This window comes from Encephalitozoon romaleae, chromosome II, assembly GCF_000280035.1.
Source record: "Encephalitozoon romaleae SJ-2008 chromosome II, complete sequence".
NCBI classification, from domain to species: Eukaryota; Fungi; Microsporidia; family Unikaryonidae; genus Encephalitozoon; species Encephalitozoon romaleae.
In genome coordinates this window covers 133,997-151,717 of record NC_024897.1, presented here as the reverse complement: position 1 = coordinate 151,717, position 17,721 = coordinate 133,997, and the positions used below count along the sequence as shown (strand labels likewise).

Below are 17,721 nucleotides of genomic sequence, written 5' to 3'. Positions count from 1 at the left end.
GAAAGACATGCCAAAGGCTTGATTATTAAATAAAAAAATTATAGCCTGTTAATTTACTTTTGTATTATTTGACTTAAATGGATAATGTTCTAAAGTATAAAAACTTCAAAAAAACTAGGAACATGAAACCTGCTCGCTTGGTGGGATGGATACTTGCAGTTTTTACCGTACATGCAGCATCTCCGGCGAAGGTCCCATTGATGATGGGTACAGATCCCCATGTTAGCTCGGAGCTTCTCGAGGCTTCATTTAGATGTAAAATTTCCAGGGACAGTAAGTCTTTGGTTGATAGAGTTTATACTAAGCCTCCAGAGGAGATAAATGCTCTAATTATTGAGATGCTGAAGGAAAATCGGGGTTTTACTGGAGAGCAGGACTTCTGGAGGTTTGTTAGCGAACACAGCTTTATACCAGAAGCAGAGCTCATTTTTGCAAAGGATGATGAGGACCTTTTGCAAGACATTCCATCAGAGGAGCCGGGTTACATAGCAGAACTTGATAAAATCTTAGTCAACAGTGGTCCTTTGTGCCAAGACCATACATACAACCAGAAGCTAGAAAATCTGCTTAGGGTTGCAAGACAACTTAATAGTGAATGGAAGAATATTTATGTAAAGCAGCGTGATTTGGATGAGGGGAATCACACAACCATGATAAAAGTCGAAAACCCATTCATTATTCCTGGAGACCGATTTAAAGAGGCCTATTATTGGGATAGCTATTGGGTTATAGAAGGTTTGGTTAGAAACGGCATGCAGAAAGTCGCCAAGGGTATGGTTGAAAACTTCATATCTTTAATAGAAAATATTGGTTTTATTCCTAATGGGCTTAGGAAATACTATCTAAATAGAAGCCAGCCTCCTTATTTTCCCCAGATGCTTTTTACACTTTATAGACACCTTCCATGGGAAGAAATAGAAGATGTAATAAAAAGAGGACTAAATGCTGCAGTTGTTGAGCATGAGTTTTTCATGAGGGAAAAATCAGAAAATGTTGTAAAGGACGGAAAGACACACATTCTCAATGTTTACAAGGTCAGGGACACCACTCCAAGAGCAGAGTCTTATAGCGAGGATAGGATGACGACTGAGGAAAACAAGGCCAGAGAAGAGAAATATAGAAGAAGAAGTGAAGAGATTTATTCCGAGCTCAAGGCTGGAGCAGAGTCTGGATGGGATTTTTCAACTAGATGGTTAGGACTGCATGGGCAGCTTGATTCCATAAGGACTTCCAGAAGGATCCCTGCAGATCTGAATGCAATGATGTATGCTAATGAGTGTATAATTTCAAAGTTATATGAAATAGTTGAAGGCAAGGATTCAAGGAACTCTCAGGATTTCAAGAGGAAAAGTGAGGAGAGAATCGATGCAATCAATAGCGTCTTGTGGTGCGATCGAGAAGGTGTATGGAATGATTATGACATAGATACCAAAGAACACACGTCGTCTGGCTTTTATGCCTCAAACATAATGCCAATGTGTTACGGGATTAAACCTCCAGAAGGCAAAGACGTAACTGTCTACAACATCCTGAATATGTTTGTAGAAGATATGTTCGGACATCCTGGGGGAATGCCGGTGAGTGGGGCTAAAAATAAGAATAGCACCTTGCAATGGGATTATCCAAATGTCTGGCCTCCACTCGTACATGCAGTGGCATTATTCCTAGAGAGGATAGGTGAGCGTGAAATGGCATTACACATGGCCAAATCTTTCTTGGAAAACATATCTATCTCTACTTCTGTTGTTGATGAAGAAAAGAGAGGAATCTTTGAGAAGTACAGCTGTGAGAATGCCGGATGTCCTGGATACAAAGGGGAGTATATGGCACAAAAAGGATTTGGATGGACCAATGGAGTTGCTATCCATTTTCTAGATATTTTTGGTTTGGAATTGATTTCGAGCAAAACACATGAAGAGTCATACAAAGCCATAAAGGTTTTGTTATCAATGAAAGTAAATAGCAAAGAAATTCCTGCAAATCATACGCCGGAAAGATGCCTTCTTTTGGAATGTTAGATTCTTTAGTGTAGAGCAATGAGTGGTTGAAAAGGCTTTTATTACCTTGAGTAAAAGTTATTTTCCTATTTTCCGCACAATAAATAATGATAGGTAAAAGATCCCTTCGCTTTAATTATATCTATTTTTATCATTCATTTTGCCTTCTAAAAGCTAGGCCAATCAAGGCTTTAGTATTAATAGGATCTTCCAAATAAAGTGTAATGTATAGCTTGCTTGCCACAACTCACGCATTCCAACCCACTGCAAGGCTTCGAGTCATAAGGAATACACAAAGTCTTTGCTCCTGTTGAAATAACGCTGCCATTTGGTCCAAGCTTTGTACTCCTGGATTTGATGGTAGACTCGCATTCATCAATTCCACACCATGGTGCCATTATTATATTCTTGTTATCAAGAGCAGAGATAAAGTCTTCAAAGTTCTTAGCATAAGAAATTCTACTGTCTCTTTCTGAAATAGCCCTAGCAAGCATGTCATTGTGCATTGTATCAATCTCATTTGCCACAGTTTGATCTATGCCTTCTACAGATATCTGTCTTTTGGCACGAGTATCCCTTCTTACCAAGCAGGCCTCAGCACCTTCCATATCTTTGAATCCTACTTCTAGCCTTAACGGAACTCCTCTTATTTCCCAATGATTGAATTTGAATCCAACAGTTACGTTATTCCTATCGTCAACGTACACGCGGATTCCGGAACTTTTGAGCTGAGCCTGTATTTTGCCGATATACATCTTTAGCCTCTCAGCATCATCCTTTGAAGAAGAAGATGTTATTCCACATGGAATAATAACAACCTGGGTCATAGCCACTCTTGGAGGAAGCACCAACCCTAGGTTATCTGAATGTATCATAACTGCAATTCCAATGGATCTGGTTGTTATCCCCCAGGAATTCTGATAGACAAAACTACTGTTTTCACTACCTTCATCTGTATCAACCTTTATGTCAAACATTCTAGAGAAGTTCTGCCCAAGGAAGTGGGATGTCGCTGCCTGAACTCCTCTACCAGATCCAGGAATAAAAGCTTCGATTGATGTTGTATAGTCTGCACCACCAAACTTCTCACTCTCTGTTTTCCTCCCTTTTATTACAGGCACAGCAAGAAGCTCCTCGTATATCCTAGAATAAAGATCCAGGATGGCCAAAACTTCCTCATCAGATTCTTCCTTTGTCAAAAAAGCAGTATGTCCCTCTTGCCATAGAAATTCTTTTCCTCTTATGAATGGAAGTGTTCCATGCAATTCCCATCGCAGAACACTGCACCACTGGTTTATCTTGAGAGGGAGGTCTCTATGACTTCTTATCCATTTCGAGAATGATGGATATATTATTGTTTCTGAAGTAGGCCTAATAGCAACAGGATCCCCCAAAACTTCGTTTCCACATTTTGTAATCCATGCAACTTCGGGAGAGAAGTTTTCTATATGGCTCTTCTCTTTTTCAAGCATCGATTTTGGGATAAGCATGGGAAAATAGCATTCCTGGACTCCAGCTTCTTCAATCTTCTCAGTGAACCACTTCTGGATACACTTCCAAATAAATTGTCCCTGAGGCCGCATTACGTAGCACCCCTTTATTTCATAATAATCTATCATCTCTCCTTTTATTATGACTTGCACATACCACTCGGAAAAGTCCTCTTCTTTTTTGACTGTTAGCCCAAACTTTTGTTTAGTCATAATAGGGCAAGAAAAACTAATAATATTCATGAAAACCTTAATTCTTTCTTAAGATGTACATATCCAACCATCTCGGTGGTACACTTGATCTATTTCACACTCTACGTCTTTTATTTCCGATTATGCCTAAATTGTCCACGATTAGGAAACCTTACCTCATTTCGACCAAAACCATTTCTGTCGAAAACGTCCCTTATGGCGAGGAAATCGGCTTCAGACAGATTATCGTCCACCAGATCGGAAAACTCGCTTTATAACCTTACTCGGAGATTTCTGAAGCTCATAAGCATGTCTCCAGATCGTAATGTGAGTATTCATCAAGCATCGATAGAGCTGAACGTAGGAAAAAGAAGAATATATGACATAACAAACGTATTGGAAGGACTGGGGCTTCTAAGCAAATGGTCTGTAAGCAATGCAAAATGGGTTGGGGGAAGCATTGATCGATATATACTCGATAGTGAAGAGAAAGAAAATCAAGAGAATATCTCCATGGATCCAGAAAACCTCCTAAAAGGAGATGACCTGGATGAGACCCTCTGCAGGCTTAATGAGGAGATTTCGATGCTTTCTCAATCAGAAAAGAACCTTGCAAATGCATATGTTACCTATTCCGATCTTCAGAGCCTCCCTTCTCTAGGTGGGAATCTTGTATTTGCAGTCAAAGCACCTTCGGAAACAACCATGGAATATCCTAGATATGAGAAGGGATTTTACAAGCTTAAACTGAGCTCTGAGAAAGGGGCCATAAGCATTTTCTATGTTTCAGACGAAAAAAGAGATTAAAACTGTTTTACATTCTATGTTTAGCATATACTTATGTCCGCTATTATAATCCCCGTCGATAGAAGCCTTGAATATGATCAACGGAAGGGTCTTGGTGATAGGCTGTGGGGGGATAGGATGCGAGCTATTGAAATTGCTAGCAAAACAGAATTTGAGGAGTATAACATTGATAGACTGCGACACTATTGATCTTTCCAACCTAAATAGGCAGTTTTTATTTAATAGGGATGATATTGGAAAAAATAAGGCAGTTGTGGCTGCAAGAACTTTCAAGAAGCTGAATAAGAAATGCAGGGTTCTTCCAATATGTGCCGATATCACAGAGTTTGACGCAATGTTCTTTGCAAGATATAAGGTTGTATATAGTTGCCTAGACAATGCTGAAGCAAGAAGCTATGTAAACCAGAGATGTCTCATATCGAACACCCCTCTGGTGGATGGAGGATGCGGAGGATTCAAGGGGCAGGCGTATTACTTTGATTACAATTCAGAGTGCTTTGATTGTATTCCAAGGAAGTTTTCGAAAGAATATTTGATGTGCACAATCCGGTCAAGGCCGACTAGGTTCGAGCATTGTATTATATGGGCAAAGTATGTGCTTCTTGAAATGAGGCTCAAAGTAGATGAAAACAGCCAGGACTTTTACCAAAGATTTTTAAAAGATGTCATAGAAAACTGTGAGGATATGTCCACTGCAGACAAACTAGAAAAGTTCAGGAACAGCGAAGACTACAAAGAAAGGACTAAAAAGATTGTGGAAATCTTGGGAAAGTTAGATTCTATTTTGTTCAACAAGGACAACCGGGATATCCTAGAGTATATTTATAATGCAGCATATATAAGGGGGAGATGTGCTGGGATTGAACCCATATCATTTGACGAAGCAGTTACGGTAGCAGGGAATATAATACCATCTCTAAGCACGATAAACTCAATAGTTGCATCCCTAATGATGCTGTCTGTCAGGAATAAATGCAACTATTATTCTGTCGATAATGGAAATGTCATCAGAAGACTAGAAACATGTGAAAGGAATCCTGAGTGTTCCACCTGTTCCCACCATTGGTACGTAATTTCTTATGATGGGCCTTTGATTTTTAGAAGGTTAATTCGATGTTTCCAAAAACATAGCTTGGAGCTAGTTGCATATTCTGATAAGAGGTTATTTCTTACGTGTGACATGACTGAGTACTTAGATAAGGACCTCGAGTTCGAAAACAATAGCATTGGGGAGGTTATATGCATGGAAAACAATAAGAGAGTAAGGATCTATTTATACTTCCTACGAAGGGGAGGGAATCTATCCTTCAGGAGGATATACAAAGCAAAGGAGTAGAGGATGCCTTCCCGATAATGTTAGATGAAAATGTATGTCTATTTAGTACAAATAAACGCATTTGCTTTATGTTGGGTTTGAACACTCGAGCTTATAAAAGGCCAGCAACGCGCCCAACACAGGGGTATGTCTGTCGAGAGTATTAAAAGGCTTGTACAATGCGAAAATGAAGCCAAGGAAAGGCTGGAGATAGCACGCAGGGAATTCGAGGAGATGAGAGTTCAAGCAAGGAATGATGCAAAGCTGATGGTGGATGGCCTTAAGAAAGAAAACGAGAGCAAGCTTCTTCTTTTAGAGAAGGAAGTTGAGGAGTATATAAAGATTGTTGATGAAAAGCTGAAATCAGAACTTGAGATGAAAATCAAGGAGCTTAGAAACATTAGAAACAGAAAGGATGTTGTTTTGGCCCTAGTAAAGCATGTCTCTGGTGTAAACCTGAAATAAATCTTTTTCGCCGTGTCTTGTGGTAAGAAGAAAGTTCCTTCCAGCTATATATTATAGAAGAGGCCTCAGGCCAAGGAATGGATTTTGAAATTCAAAGTACGTTTAAGCCAAACATATTTGTATGCACAACAGGAATTTCGAGAGATGAGCAGGAGCTGATAAAGTCGCAGCTTCCAAAGCATGCAGTTCTTGAAGACATTCTGTCGATCACTACAGACTATCTAATTTCCTATAAGGCAATGATGACAGAAAAATACATTCAGGCACTGAAGTGGAACATAAAGATTCTTCACGTCAAGTGGCTATACGACACGGAAGAGAACACAAAAAAATACGAAATGGCCCCACTCGAAGGATGTAGCTTTACGGTATCTGAGGTTTCCAATGAATCTCTTATTAATTACCATTGTTTACTCGGCGCAACCTTTACTCAAAATCTCATGGTATGGACAGACTTCCTTATCACGGATTCCAAGTCCAACGATAAGACCGAGTTCTGCAAGAAATATGGGATCCCGATCATCACATCGAAGTGTATGTTTGGAAATGACTACACCATGTATAGAAAAGAGCCATGCTTCAAGGCTATAGCGGAGGCCAGCGGATCTGTGTTTAACGAGAAGGTGTTTTTTCTTGACCCCAGCCTTCCCCAAATCCTCTTTAACCGCCTCCGAAGGCTGATTATATCGAATGGAGGAACCCGAGTATCTGTTGTTGATAGGGATGTTGATTTTATAATGACACAGTCCTATGGGGACTTTAAGAAATATGACGGGAAGGTTTTCCACTATCAATATGTGTTTGATTGCATTGAAGCCGGGGCTGTTCTACTTCCTGGATCATATAAGGTTCATTTCGGCCAGAGAAAGCCAGTTCTGAATGAAGCTGTATGTTGCATCTCTGCAAGCCTTAAGGAATGCAAAGTAGAGATGTTTAACAAGTTAAGAGCTTTAGGAGCTATTGTTAAGGAGGATGTTGATGCGAGCTGCACTCACCTGATAGTAAGAGATGGAAGGGAGTGTAGAGAAGGTAGACGCATGCCTTGTAAGGTTGTGTTATACTCGTGGGTTGACCAATGCTTGCATCTTCTGAGGCGTGTGAACGAAGACAAATATAGTATTGGGATAGAGACAACAAACTTCCTCATAGAGAACAAAGGAAGCGGAGTTTCCAAAAAGACGAAAAAGGCATCTAAACCTATGATGTTCCAGTTCACAGGGTTGTCTCCACTTCTAAAAAAGAAGGCGATTGAAAAGTTTGAAAATCTAAGTATAAGATATAGTGATACAGATAGATACGAGAAATGTACCCACCTCATAATGGGAACTATATGCACCTCTGAGAAGTTTCTATCGTGCTTGTGTAATGGAGGATGGATTCTTAGGCCCGACTTCATAGATAAGTTTGACAACTCTTTAAATTTCAACTTCAGCGAGTATGAATGGGTTGTGGACGAAAATGTCCCTGAGAAAGAGAGGAAGATTGTGGCCTCCATCAGAAAATGGAGGGAAAGAGTAACTTCTGGTGGAAAGCCGGCATTCCATAGATGGATTGTCAAATTATATTGCGAAGGCCAAAAAAGGGAAAGCTATGTAAGAGTCATTGAAAATGGAGGAGGGAGAGTTACTGAAGGAAACGAATACACACACTGCTTTGTATCTAAAACTTACAAAGAAGAGGTGGATGTAGAAAAGAAATACAGCACCGACTATATGTTTTCGTACTTGTTCAGGTGATATTGGATCAGGGTTTTTGATTTTCTATTAACCCTAGTAAATGATTCTTGACTACGGGATTTTCTTTTCAAGAAAAGTTTCTGTCTGCCTGTATGAGGGGCACATGCTAGTGGGGAACAGAACAGCTTTTACAGCCATTAAAATGGAGTTTATAGATAAGCACCATGCATTTCTTCATCCAAATGCTAAGAGAAAAAGGTCATATGTGGAAAAGATTGCCTCGGATCCTAGGTTGCTTCTAAGAAGCAAAAGAAATCCAAAAGAAAATCTGAAACTGTATGTGTCTCTTGTTACCAAAGGGAGATATAGGCCTGTTATTCGTGGAAATAAGAAGCAACGGTTGATCGAGGATGCCATTAGGGGAAAGGAAGTAGCATGGAGGTCTATAGCCACAAAGGATATTTATGGATATGACAAATTGATGAATGTCCTCAACTCAGATCCAAATCCGAGTTCAGAGATGACTCTGAAAAGAAAAATAATGAGTATGTTCAAGATATCTACAGACGAAAAGGATGGAATGGACGAAGGAAAAATTATTTGTGATGTTCTTAAGAACGAGAAGGAGATGCCCAAAGAGATTGGGTTTTCCCTTAGAGTTCATTATGATTTCTGCATTAAAAATAAAACAGTCTCTCTATTGGATGAAATAGATAGAGAGTATGACAAAATGCTTGGGCCGGTTCTCTGGAACAAGATAGATAATGAAGTGAAGCGATGTGAGATAGACCACCCTTTTTATAGCGAGGTGGGCCTGTTCAATTTGTTTGTAAAATGCAAAGATAATATTCCGGACTTTGATAGGAAGGTTTTAGAAAAGGATGTGTTCCATACTATCAACGAGAGAGGTATCAGAGACTTTATTGCAGAAAGGGTGGAAAGGTTCTATGCCGCTGGGGTATATCTTTCTAATAATGATTAAAATAATCTGATCTACAACTGAAACATGTTTCAGGTGAGACTTAAAAACGAAGAGGGAGGCAAAACATGATGTCGAAGGTAAAGTATCTTGAAGTATCCACAACCTTCTTGATATTTGCATTGAGTATAATTATAAAAACTTACAAGATAGAAAATGGGAATTTTGTTGTTTGGGATGAAGCACACTTCGGCAAATTTGCAGAGAAGTATTTATCCAGAAAGTTCTATTTTGATGTTCATCCACCCCTGGGAAAGATATTAACCTCTCTTGGAGGATATCTTTTTAACCAGCCATTGGATTTTGAATTCAACTCCGGAGAGAAATTTCCTCAAGGGTTTGATTATTCAGGAATGCGAAGGTTTCATTCAATCATAGCTTCCTTTACGCCTGTTATTGGATATCTGATGCTCAAGGAGATGGGATATTCATATAGGCGTAGAACTATCCTATCTTTAATGTTTATATTTGAGAATGGATTTACATCTATTGGAAGACTTATACTTTTAGATTCTCATCTTTTGACGTTTACAGCTGCAGTTGCGTATTTCATGACCAGAATGTACTTTAGATCGAAGAAGAGAGTGGATATTCCATCTATTTTTCTCCTAGGCATAACTCTGGGTTGTGTTATGAGTGTCAAGTGGATAGGATTCCTAACAACGAGCCTGGTTGGGGTATTTACCATCTATCACTTGTGGTGCAACATAACTTCCAAGGAAAGCATTCTTGCCTTTATGAAGTTATTCCTTGTAAAAGCATTCTTTTTAATCGGCGTGCCCTCATTTCTGTATATTTTGCTGTTCTATATTCATTTTGAGATAGTCAACAGAAGCAGTAGTGATGACGGGCAGATGAGCTCACTCTTCCAAGCTACTCTTAAAGGAAGCGATATCAGCAACAATAGAAAGTATCCACTGTTTGGAACAAAGATAACTATTAAGGCATCTAAAACAGGAGGAGGATATCTTCACTCCCACGACCATAAATATCCAGATGGAAAGAACAACCAGGTAACTATCTATCATCACAAGGATGAAAACAACGGATGGGTATTTCAAAAGGTAACAGATGATCTAGAAGATGCAAAGTTTATAGAGTCTGGTGATACAGTAGTTCTGTTACACATGGAAACAAAAAAGCATTTAGATGTTCCAAATAATCCCTCTTTTATCTCAAGTGGGTTAAGAGCAGAGTCTTCAGGCAGTCATCTTTCTGATACAAATCTGTTTAAGATTGAAATAGTAGATGATGCTTTAAAGAAAGAGAGCCGGGTGAAAACTCTCACGACAAAATTTCGACTGTTAAATATCAAGCACAACTGTTATCTCAAGCCCTCTTCGAGGAAATATCCCTCCTGGGGATTTGAGCAAGGGGAGGTTATCTGTGCTGCAAGAAAGGATGAGGCCGCGCTTTGGAATGTAGAGGAAAGCGTTTCTGACAAGCTTGACGAGGAAAAGAACCCCGTATACAAGGAGGTTACAAAGTACCCATTCATCAAGAAGTTTATAGAGCACAACAAGGCCATGTTTATTACAAATGCTTCTTTTGTTCAAGATGAAGACCTGGAGCCAGAAAGAATTGTCTCAAAGCCATATGAATGGTTTATTCTCAGGAGAGGCATGAGGATGACTGCATGGGACGGGCGGAACGAAAAGTTTTATATGTTTGGAAACCCACTTGTGTGGTACTCCTCAGGTATTTGTGTGATTCTTTCTCCCTTTTTACTTCTTTCCAGAGTCATTATCCGAAAGCGAAAAGGGAAGCCACTAACCTTTTTGAAAAACGAGGGTTATATGGTATTTTTGTCTTGCTGTGGATGGCTTTTTCATTATGTCCCATTCTTCTTTGTCAAAAGGGTGTTGTATTTCCACCACTACTATCCCGCTTTATTTTTCGCATTATTTTCATTGTGCTACGTTATGAAGTTTGTCAGGTTTAGGTTTGTTGCTGTGTTTATGTCTGCAGTTATCATATCCTTTTTTCTCTACTCGAGGCTGACATATGGGTTTACAGAGGAAACACCATTTCTTAGAAGAATCAGTATGATTCCTACCTGGGATTTCTTAGAAAAAGAATAATAGGGCATACAACTACCCTGATGCTCCTGGCTTTGATAGGATGCATACCTCTACATCATTTCCTACGCCTTTGAGCTGAATATTGTTGTCATTGGCAAGATGGAGAAGGGAAATAAAACAAAGATGCACAGAAATGTCTTTAGACTCATCGTCTCCATATATTTTAGGCACACTTTCAAATATAGAAAGTAAAGTAGTATTTCCCATCATAACAGAGTCAAATACATTGTCTTTCAGCTTTTTGATGTTGACTTTCTTAGATGTTTTTCTGAACGGGATAGGGTTCTTTTGGATCCCCTGCAAAGGGATATCAGCTATAAACTCATCCTCAGGCTCCTCCATAACGCATGACGAAGGAGAATAGTCAATAGCCTCATCCTCACATCTCTGATCTTTTCCATAGAAGGATCCGTCTCTTATCAAATATTTGTATAGGTCCTCCACATCCAGCCTAAAGTCTTGAGGTAATATATGACGGTTTTCTCTACGTTCTACTATAAACGAAGGATCAAAGAGTGTATTCCCAGGCTCTGTTATACTTTCATGATCAATAACTTCTGTGAAATCCAAAAAAGATGTTTCTTTCGGTTTTTGGCTTCCATTTCTTCCCTTTTTGGCTTGTATCTTCCAATGATTTGGCCCAGCCCATCCTTTAAAATGAGAAACTGAAGCTTCTTTGTAGCCGAAGTTCTGGTTGTCATTTATTAGAGGAATCTCCGAAAGGTCAAAGTTCCGGTCAGTATCGAGCCCAGCAAATTCTCTGGAGTCCTCCTGATCATTATCTGCCATAGGCTCTATAATCATCTTTTCTATCTCCTTGTCTTCACTTATACTAGGGGAGATAAGAAGTCCTTTTGGAAAGCTTATGGGAAGTTTAAGATGATCATCTATAATAATAACTTTTCCATCTTTGGAGGATGACATTCTAAGTACTCCATCAGATGAAATCCCCACGGCGTCAATCATCAGCACATTTTCAGGTAGCGATGTCAAATATAGAAACTTTGGATCAACCGATTTTCTAGAAGCATTCACTTTGATATTGAGATTGAAAATGTTCTTTTCTATTGTTGTTTTGGTTTGTTTCCTACTTTGCTTTTTCTTACTTTCCTCTCTTCCAAACCCCTCCAGAAGCCTCACTGCATTTTCGGAGACATCATCTACACGGGTTGAATAGACCTTGGCACACCCATCTAATGTACAACTGGCTTTCTGGAAATTGATCCCTTGCTTTTCCCGAAACTCGTCTATATTTGTAAAGTGGTCAATTAGGGTCGACCTCCATGTGTTCTTTGTAGTGATTTTGTTTTCGGCAGCAGCCTTGAGCCAGGTTCTTAGGTCATCGGCGGACATATAGGGGCGTGGAGATGGTGCATTTTCACCTTCGTAATTACAGCCATTAGGCTTAAAGAATATCATCAAGGCATAGCTTTATCCCATGGATGAGAGGCTTAAAGAAGTTTCGAGACTAATGAAGGAAATAAAAGGAAAACTTGAGGCAATAATCCAAAACAGCATGCACATCAAAGAGTTTAACTATAAGGCTGAGGCATTATTAGCAGCTTTTGATGCATATACAATCTATGACCCGGAGAGCAATCTGGGGGCTGATAGAGCATCCTTGGATATAGTTTCGCCTAGAAAGAATATGCAAGAGGAAGGCACCAAAGAAGAGGTGGTACTGTTACCTCCGTCAGGAATAAGAAAAGAAGAAAGCTTTGAGGAGTTCATGGAAAGAATGGAATCCAATACAATGTGTAACAAAATGTTTAGAGCTAATGCTACAAAAATAGCGAAATTTCTTTATGCCAATAAAGAAGGTGCTGCATTGGAAGAAATCATCAAAACCACAGGTATTTCAAGATATAGGTGTGTTGACATCCTTAATTCAATGCTCAGAACAGATCCTCCATTGGTTTCAAAAAGATTCGACAAAGGATTCATTTATTCTATAGTGCTTCTCTGAGGCACCCTTTCGTCTAATAAACATCCATTATACTATAATCCTCCTTGCAGTTCCCTGATCTTGAATGGAGACCTTATAATCCCTTTTCCTCTTACACCTGCTTTGTAAGCTAGGGTAAATAATTCTATAAGCATCTCCGGGTCGTCTACAAGAAAATTTATCTTATCGTTATCACCACTTGAGCAATCTATCTTTATATGTCTTCTATTCAAGAAGCACATAATATTCAGGGGCGAGTCTAGCTTCATTACATCCACAAGCTCTCTAACAGAGGCTCTTTCACAAGTATATATATCAACATATTTGGAAAGAGTAGGGCATATTCTTTCCAGAACTGCATCTACATGGATGCATAGTGGATCGTCCCTGTCCCCAAATCTTATAACCACAAGCCTGCAAAGTGTGTCTCCAACCACTCTATTCACCTCATCTAATGAATCTAACACATTCACCATGGGTGCATAACCATAGGCTTGTTATGTTTATAATTTCAAAGGTCCCTGAAATATCTCTTCAAAGATCCAATGGGGCACCTATCAATGTAAAGTTCCTCTCTACACTTAAGATATTGACCTTTTTTCCTTTTGAACCCCCTTGCATTGTAGACATAAAACTTCTCAACCCTCTCAGTGATCTTATCTCGAGCATCAAGAAACACAGGGGCGCTCGACACTATTTTGTATATGCACTTTATGTCAAGCTTTGTAAGGTTGTTTTGGAATTCGGAGAAGCAATTGCTTAGCTCTCTATTAACCGTAACAGAAGAAGGCTGCTGATATGCTTTTATGAAGGTTTCGACAAACTTGAATGGAAAGCTCCTAAGGAGTTTAAGAAACACCCCCATGTCTTCTCTAGACCGCATGCCACGGACCATAGGGATTATATTGGCTGTGTTTGGGATCATAAACATAGATCCGTTGTAAGGCGCCAATAAAACTTTCACGTTTTCTGCTGAGAATCTTAAGGTCCCAGAAGTCAATACAGATTTGATAATAGGGCTAATTGATACAAACGGAATCATCATTCCCTCATCTACCTCCGGCATGCCAGAGTTGTCACTTTTCAAGTATCCTAGTCTTTTTGGAATTTGAACTCCAAGAGTTGATTTAAAGAAGATTGGGACAACCGGTTTCATTTTAGTCCCACTGGAGTCTTTAACAGTAAACCCATAAAGAATGGTCTGTTCATATCCAAGAAGAGACCCAACAACCTCTATCAGGGTGTCCTCAAGCACATCCAATGCCACTTTGTGTTTTATGTTAAGCTTTCCCACAGAAATAGTAGCATCATTTCCTTCGCCATTTTCTTTTATTTCTATTCTGTATTCCGGTAGTCCATTGCTTACTTTTTCATCTTCTTCTAGAACATCTTCATCAGACTTTAGGCAACCAAACCACTCTCGAACAGAACTGCTTGCATACTTCTCCTCGATTCTTATTATCATGGGGCCATCCTTATCCAGGAATTAACCCTTAAAATGAGTGAGAGCAACGATGAAGCGGAGAAAGAGCAGAATACCAAGGATCTCCAGTCGGATACCGAGTCGGATGATCTTAACCTCATGACAGATGATTCCACATATAAGAAGGAAGACCCAGGGCGTCTCCATTCTATTACAGGAGCTATGTCTGAAGAGGAGTTACACAGATATGAAAAGTTTCGGGGAAGTGGATTCCCAAAAGCTGCAATTAAAAAGTACATAAGTAGTGTAATAGGACAAGCTGTGAACCCCAACTTTGTCATTGCTGTCTGCGGGCTTGCCAAGGTCTTTGTAGGCGAGATGATAGAAATAGCAAAAATAGTTCAGGAAGAACGCCAGGAAGAAGGCCCTCTGCTTCCTTCGCACATACACGAGGCATACAGGAGATTGTATAAAAGAATTCCCAACACCAAGATCTTCAAGAAAGCACCCTGGAATATGTAATCTAGGTTTCTTGACTAGACATCAACCTTAGGCTTTGATCATTTTATTTAGGTTCTTCTAGTAACATTCCATCCCCTGCAATTCTTTCATCCAGTCTAAAAGCATTATGAAGGACTTTTAAAGCTTCCCCACTAACTTTTGATTTTAAGGCTTTTAGGAATAAACTCTCTTTTAGCTTTTCACTCATCAAGCCTGCAAGAAAATCTATCACGAGGGGCAGCTGGTCACCTCCTTCAGTTACCGTTTCGTAGAGCAGAACAGCCATCATGTTTTCCTTCTTTGATATTTGCATCAGAAGATTCTCAGCCATCTCTTTAATCTCCATGCTTTCATCCATTAAAAGCAATGCAAGCTTAGTACCATGTCCCTTGATCTTGAGAATATTCTTCATAAGTAAGTTGTGGATTACAAGAAGAGCATTTTTCCTGACATCAGCATTTGCATCTCTGAGAGATTCGAGAAGGAGGTGGGAGTGTCTCTCTGCAGTGGTATTGTAGTTCAGTAGAAAATCACCCATGGCAACAACAGCATTTGCTCTGATCCTAGAAACAGAGTGATTCATTGAACGAACAAAGAGCTCATAATGCTCACTAAAGAATTCAAAACTGACACACATGAGCCTATAAAGAGAAACATATGCAGCAACTTGAATTTCTTCGTCACTGGAATGGCATCCTTCCTCGACAATCTGCTTAAAAATAGAAAGGATACTTTTTCCATAAAGCATCTCCTTCTCCTTGATGTAAAAGAAGAAGTCAACAATCTCCTCCTCACTCTTGTCTCCAATTTTAGAAGAAATGTCCTTATCGAGGCCGGAGTCGTTCAAGACTGTATTGTTTCCATCATTGTCTTCTTCAAGGATAGTACTAATGCTCTGTCTGGATGCACTAATGCTTCTTCTTCTTTCTACTATTTCCGGAGTAATTACAGCTTTGTCAACCTTGACTTTTATTCTATTAGACTTTACCAGCCTTTCCAACATCTCCAGGTATTCCATGTGTTTTAGCCCAATGCATCCCACCACAGAAACGGCCTTGAGAATGTTTTTTTCCATCATGCAAAGCTTCTCAAGTAACATTATACTACTCTTTTCTGGAAATCTACTAATTGAATATATCACCGAAACAGTTATCTCAACCACCTGATGTTCGAAGAAAGTCATCTTGGCCAAGTTCTTAATAAGTGTTTCGACTATCTCTCCATCAAATTCAACCCTCTCCCGTATGTTGATCTGGATTATGTTCTTGTATACAGAAAGCATCTCTATCAAATCTTTCTCCCCTTCGACAGAAAATAAAAGCCCCGTGCACAATAGAACCAGGGAGCGAAACATTTCCACAGTAAGAGGTCTGCCTATGTGTCTTAGAAGATAGGAAGATTCAAATAAATGGCCTTTCTGCAGAAACATATTGCAAAGCTCGGATGTAAATGACTTATCTATATACCCTTGAGAGTTAAGCTCTCTAAGCAACTTTTCAAAAGAATAATTTCCTTCTTTTCTTACAAATTCCTTAAAGAACCAGAACAAGCCAACATTGTTCATCTTCATTTGCATAATAAGATCACGGAACGACAGAACTAAAAGCTCCAAATCCTGCGTCCATGCCAGATCAAACAATGATTCAAAGGCTTCTTTAGACCCATCTATTCTGTAGTAGAAAGAGAGTTTTATAAATTCAATACATTCATTGATCTCTGATTTTGCCCCACCATTCAAAAGAACAAGAATATTGTCCTGTACTTCTCTCATTACATCATGGAATGCGTTAAGATCTTCACAATGCTCCCTTTCAGATTCTTTCTTCTCATCTTCTAAGTTGTTCATATTATTTTCATGGCCATCAGCCTCTAGATTCTTTCCGGATGCAAAGGGATGTTTCATAAGTAGGCCTGAGCAGATACTAATGGCTTTCTTTCTAACAACAACAGTTTTATCTGCTACTCTTCCTCCAATTTCCCGAATAACCTCATGCCTTCTTTCAACAGATATTGAATTTTTTTGGAAGAAGCATTCAAGGGCTTGAAGAGCTTTGTACCTGGTCAAAAAGTATGTGTCTGACAGCCTTTCCACAACTCTGTTTATAATCCCGTTCGTCTTTCCAAGCATCCCTTTCTTCCTAAAATACTCCATAAGGTTTACACATATTTCTAGAAAGCAGTTCCTCATGAAAAAATATTCAGAATCAAGAAGCTCGTCGAAGAATTCGTAATTTACAAAAAGGCTTATGTCTTTTTCCGACAGAAGAGAAAGGACGGTAGATAGATTCTTCAGCAGTACAGGGTTATCTTGTTTCATGGCACATTCAATAAACCCCTTTGATACAGAAGGAACGGATTCAAGTATTGATCCAACAATATCTCCACTGTTCTTTGTGCACATAAGATCAATCATGTGATTAACTAAGCTTATGTCCTCTCCATACATCCTAATGCATTCAAGAAGTCTTAATCTTATTCCTGAGTCTTTTCTCTTTTCTTTGACTTTCTCCAGAATCAGGAACAGAATCTTAACCATCCATTCAGAGGTTTCCCGAGAGTCTCCTCTGCATCCTCTGATAAAATCTGTTATCCTAGAAAGCAGCTCTTCGTCAGATTCGGGCTCTAGCTTTGATGTAAATGTAAACAATAGAGGTGCCACTTCCACAGGAGGATTATTCTTACTTCTTAGAAGCTCAAATATTTTTGCTTTATTGGTGTATTTATCTGCACACGACACCAAGTAGTTGTAGTCTTCGTGGTTATCAACTATGGTCATGGTCCTGAGCCTGGTTATAAGAATCTCTAATTCCCTTTGCATTGGGGGGAGACCTGCCAGGGCTTTTGAACAGT

The 17,721-nt window shown here is 39.3% G+C and overlaps 14 protein-coding genes across 14 annotated transcripts; 9 read left to right on the top strand and 5 right to left on the bottom strand.

The window, feature by feature from the left end:
- Nucleotides 1–77: 77 nt before the first annotated feature.
- EROM_021280 (alpha-alpha-trehalase precursor) lies at nt 78–2,018 on the top strand (the record flags this gene model as incomplete). Its single annotated transcript, XM_009265825.1, has 1 exon — nt 78–2,018. One exon carries the CDS (start codon nt 78–80, stop codon nt 2,016–2,018), a length of 1,941 nt encoding a protein of 646 aa, XP_009264100.1.
- Nucleotides 2,019–2,194: 176 nt separating this feature from the next.
- EROM_021270 (prolyl-tRNA synthetase) lies at nt 2,195–3,730 on the bottom strand (the record flags this gene model as incomplete). The annotated part of the gene is made up of 1 exon (XM_009265824.1): nt 2,195–3,730. One exon carries the CDS (start codon nt 3,728–3,730, stop codon nt 2,195–2,197), a length of 1,536 nt encoding a protein of 511 aa, XP_009264099.1.
- A 165-nt stretch (nt 3,731–3,895) lies between these two features.
- Nucleotides 3,896–4,486, top strand: EROM_021260 (E2F/DP transcription factor; the record flags this gene model as incomplete). Its single annotated transcript, XM_009265823.1, has 1 exon — nt 3,896–4,486. The coding sequence occupies one exon, from the start codon at nt 3,896–3,898 to the stop codon at nt 4,484–4,486; it is 591 nt and encodes a 196-aa protein (XP_009264098.1).
- A 73-nt stretch (nt 4,487–4,559) lies between these two features.
- On the top strand, nt 4,560–5,822 carry EROM_021250 (SUMO ubiquitin activating enzyme E1 subunit UBA2; the record flags this gene model as incomplete). Its single annotated transcript, XM_009265822.1, has 1 exon — nt 4,560–5,822. One exon carries the CDS (start codon nt 4,560–4,562, stop codon nt 5,820–5,822), a length of 1,263 nt encoding a protein of 420 aa, XP_009264097.1.
- Nucleotides 5,823–5,948: 126 nt separating this feature from the next.
- Nucleotides 5,949–6,266, top strand: EROM_021240 (hypothetical protein; the record flags this gene model as incomplete). Its single annotated transcript, XM_009265821.1, has 1 exon — nt 5,949–6,266. The coding sequence occupies one exon, from the start codon at nt 5,949–5,951 to the stop codon at nt 6,264–6,266; it is 318 nt and encodes a 105-aa protein (XP_009264096.1).
- Nucleotides 6,267–6,343: 77 nt separating this feature from the next.
- EROM_021230 (Rad4-like protein) lies at nt 6,344–8,002 on the top strand (the record flags this gene model as incomplete). The annotated part of the gene is made up of 1 exon (XM_009265820.1): nt 6,344–8,002. The coding sequence occupies one exon, from the start codon at nt 6,344–6,346 to the stop codon at nt 8,000–8,002; it is 1,659 nt and encodes a 552-aa protein (XP_009264095.1).
- A 40-nt stretch (nt 8,003–8,042) lies between these two features.
- On the top strand, nt 8,043–8,924 carry EROM_021220 (hypothetical protein; the record flags this gene model as incomplete). Its single annotated transcript, XM_009265819.1, has 1 exon — nt 8,043–8,924. One exon carries the CDS (start codon nt 8,043–8,045, stop codon nt 8,922–8,924), a length of 882 nt encoding a protein of 293 aa, XP_009264094.1.
- Nucleotides 8,925–8,989: 65 nt separating this feature from the next.
- EROM_021210 (dolichyl-phosphate-mannose-protein O-mannosyl transferase) lies at nt 8,990–11,002 on the top strand (the record flags this gene model as incomplete). Its single annotated transcript, XM_009265818.1, has 1 exon — nt 8,990–11,002. The coding sequence occupies one exon, from the start codon at nt 8,990–8,992 to the stop codon at nt 11,000–11,002; it is 2,013 nt and encodes a 670-aa protein (XP_009264093.1).
- A 12-nt stretch (nt 11,003–11,014) lies between these two features.
- Nucleotides 11,015–12,355, bottom strand: EROM_021200 (chromosome condensation complex Condensin; the record flags this gene model as incomplete). The annotated part of the gene is made up of 1 exon (XM_009265817.1): nt 11,015–12,355. One exon carries the CDS (start codon nt 12,353–12,355, stop codon nt 11,015–11,017), a length of 1,341 nt encoding a protein of 446 aa, XP_009264092.1.
- An 85-nt stretch (nt 12,356–12,440) lies between these two features.
- Nucleotides 12,441–12,968, top strand: EROM_021190 (hypothetical protein; the record flags this gene model as incomplete). Its single annotated transcript, XM_009265816.1, has 1 exon — nt 12,441–12,968. One exon carries the CDS (start codon nt 12,441–12,443, stop codon nt 12,966–12,968), a length of 528 nt encoding a protein of 175 aa, XP_009264091.1.
- Nucleotides 12,969–13,000: 32 nt separating this feature from the next.
- EROM_021180 (Dim1-like protein) lies at nt 13,001–13,423 on the bottom strand (the record flags this gene model as incomplete). The annotated part of the gene is made up of 1 exon (XM_009265815.1): nt 13,001–13,423. The coding sequence occupies one exon, from the start codon at nt 13,421–13,423 to the stop codon at nt 13,001–13,003; it is 423 nt and encodes a 140-aa protein (XP_009264090.1).
- Nucleotides 13,424–13,458: 35 nt separating this feature from the next.
- EROM_021170 (hypothetical protein) lies at nt 13,459–14,412 on the bottom strand (the record flags this gene model as incomplete). Its single annotated transcript, XM_009265814.1, has 1 exon — nt 13,459–14,412. The coding sequence occupies one exon, from the start codon at nt 14,410–14,412 to the stop codon at nt 13,459–13,461; it is 954 nt and encodes a 317-aa protein (XP_009264089.1).
- Nucleotides 14,413–14,445: 33 nt separating this feature from the next.
- EROM_021160 (transcription initiation factor TFIID subunit) lies at nt 14,446–14,892 on the top strand (the record flags this gene model as incomplete). The annotated part of the gene is made up of 1 exon (XM_009265813.1): nt 14,446–14,892. One exon carries the CDS (start codon nt 14,446–14,448, stop codon nt 14,890–14,892), a length of 447 nt encoding a protein of 148 aa, XP_009264088.1.
- Nucleotides 14,893–14,935: 43 nt separating this feature from the next.
- Nucleotides 14,936–17,689, bottom strand: EROM_021150 (chromosome condensation complex Condensin; the record flags this gene model as incomplete). The annotated part of the gene is made up of 1 exon (XM_009265812.1): nt 14,936–17,689. The coding sequence occupies one exon, from the start codon at nt 17,687–17,689 to the stop codon at nt 14,936–14,938; it is 2,754 nt and encodes a 917-aa protein (XP_009264087.1).
- Between the last annotated feature and the right edge of the window lie 32 nt (nt 17,690–17,721).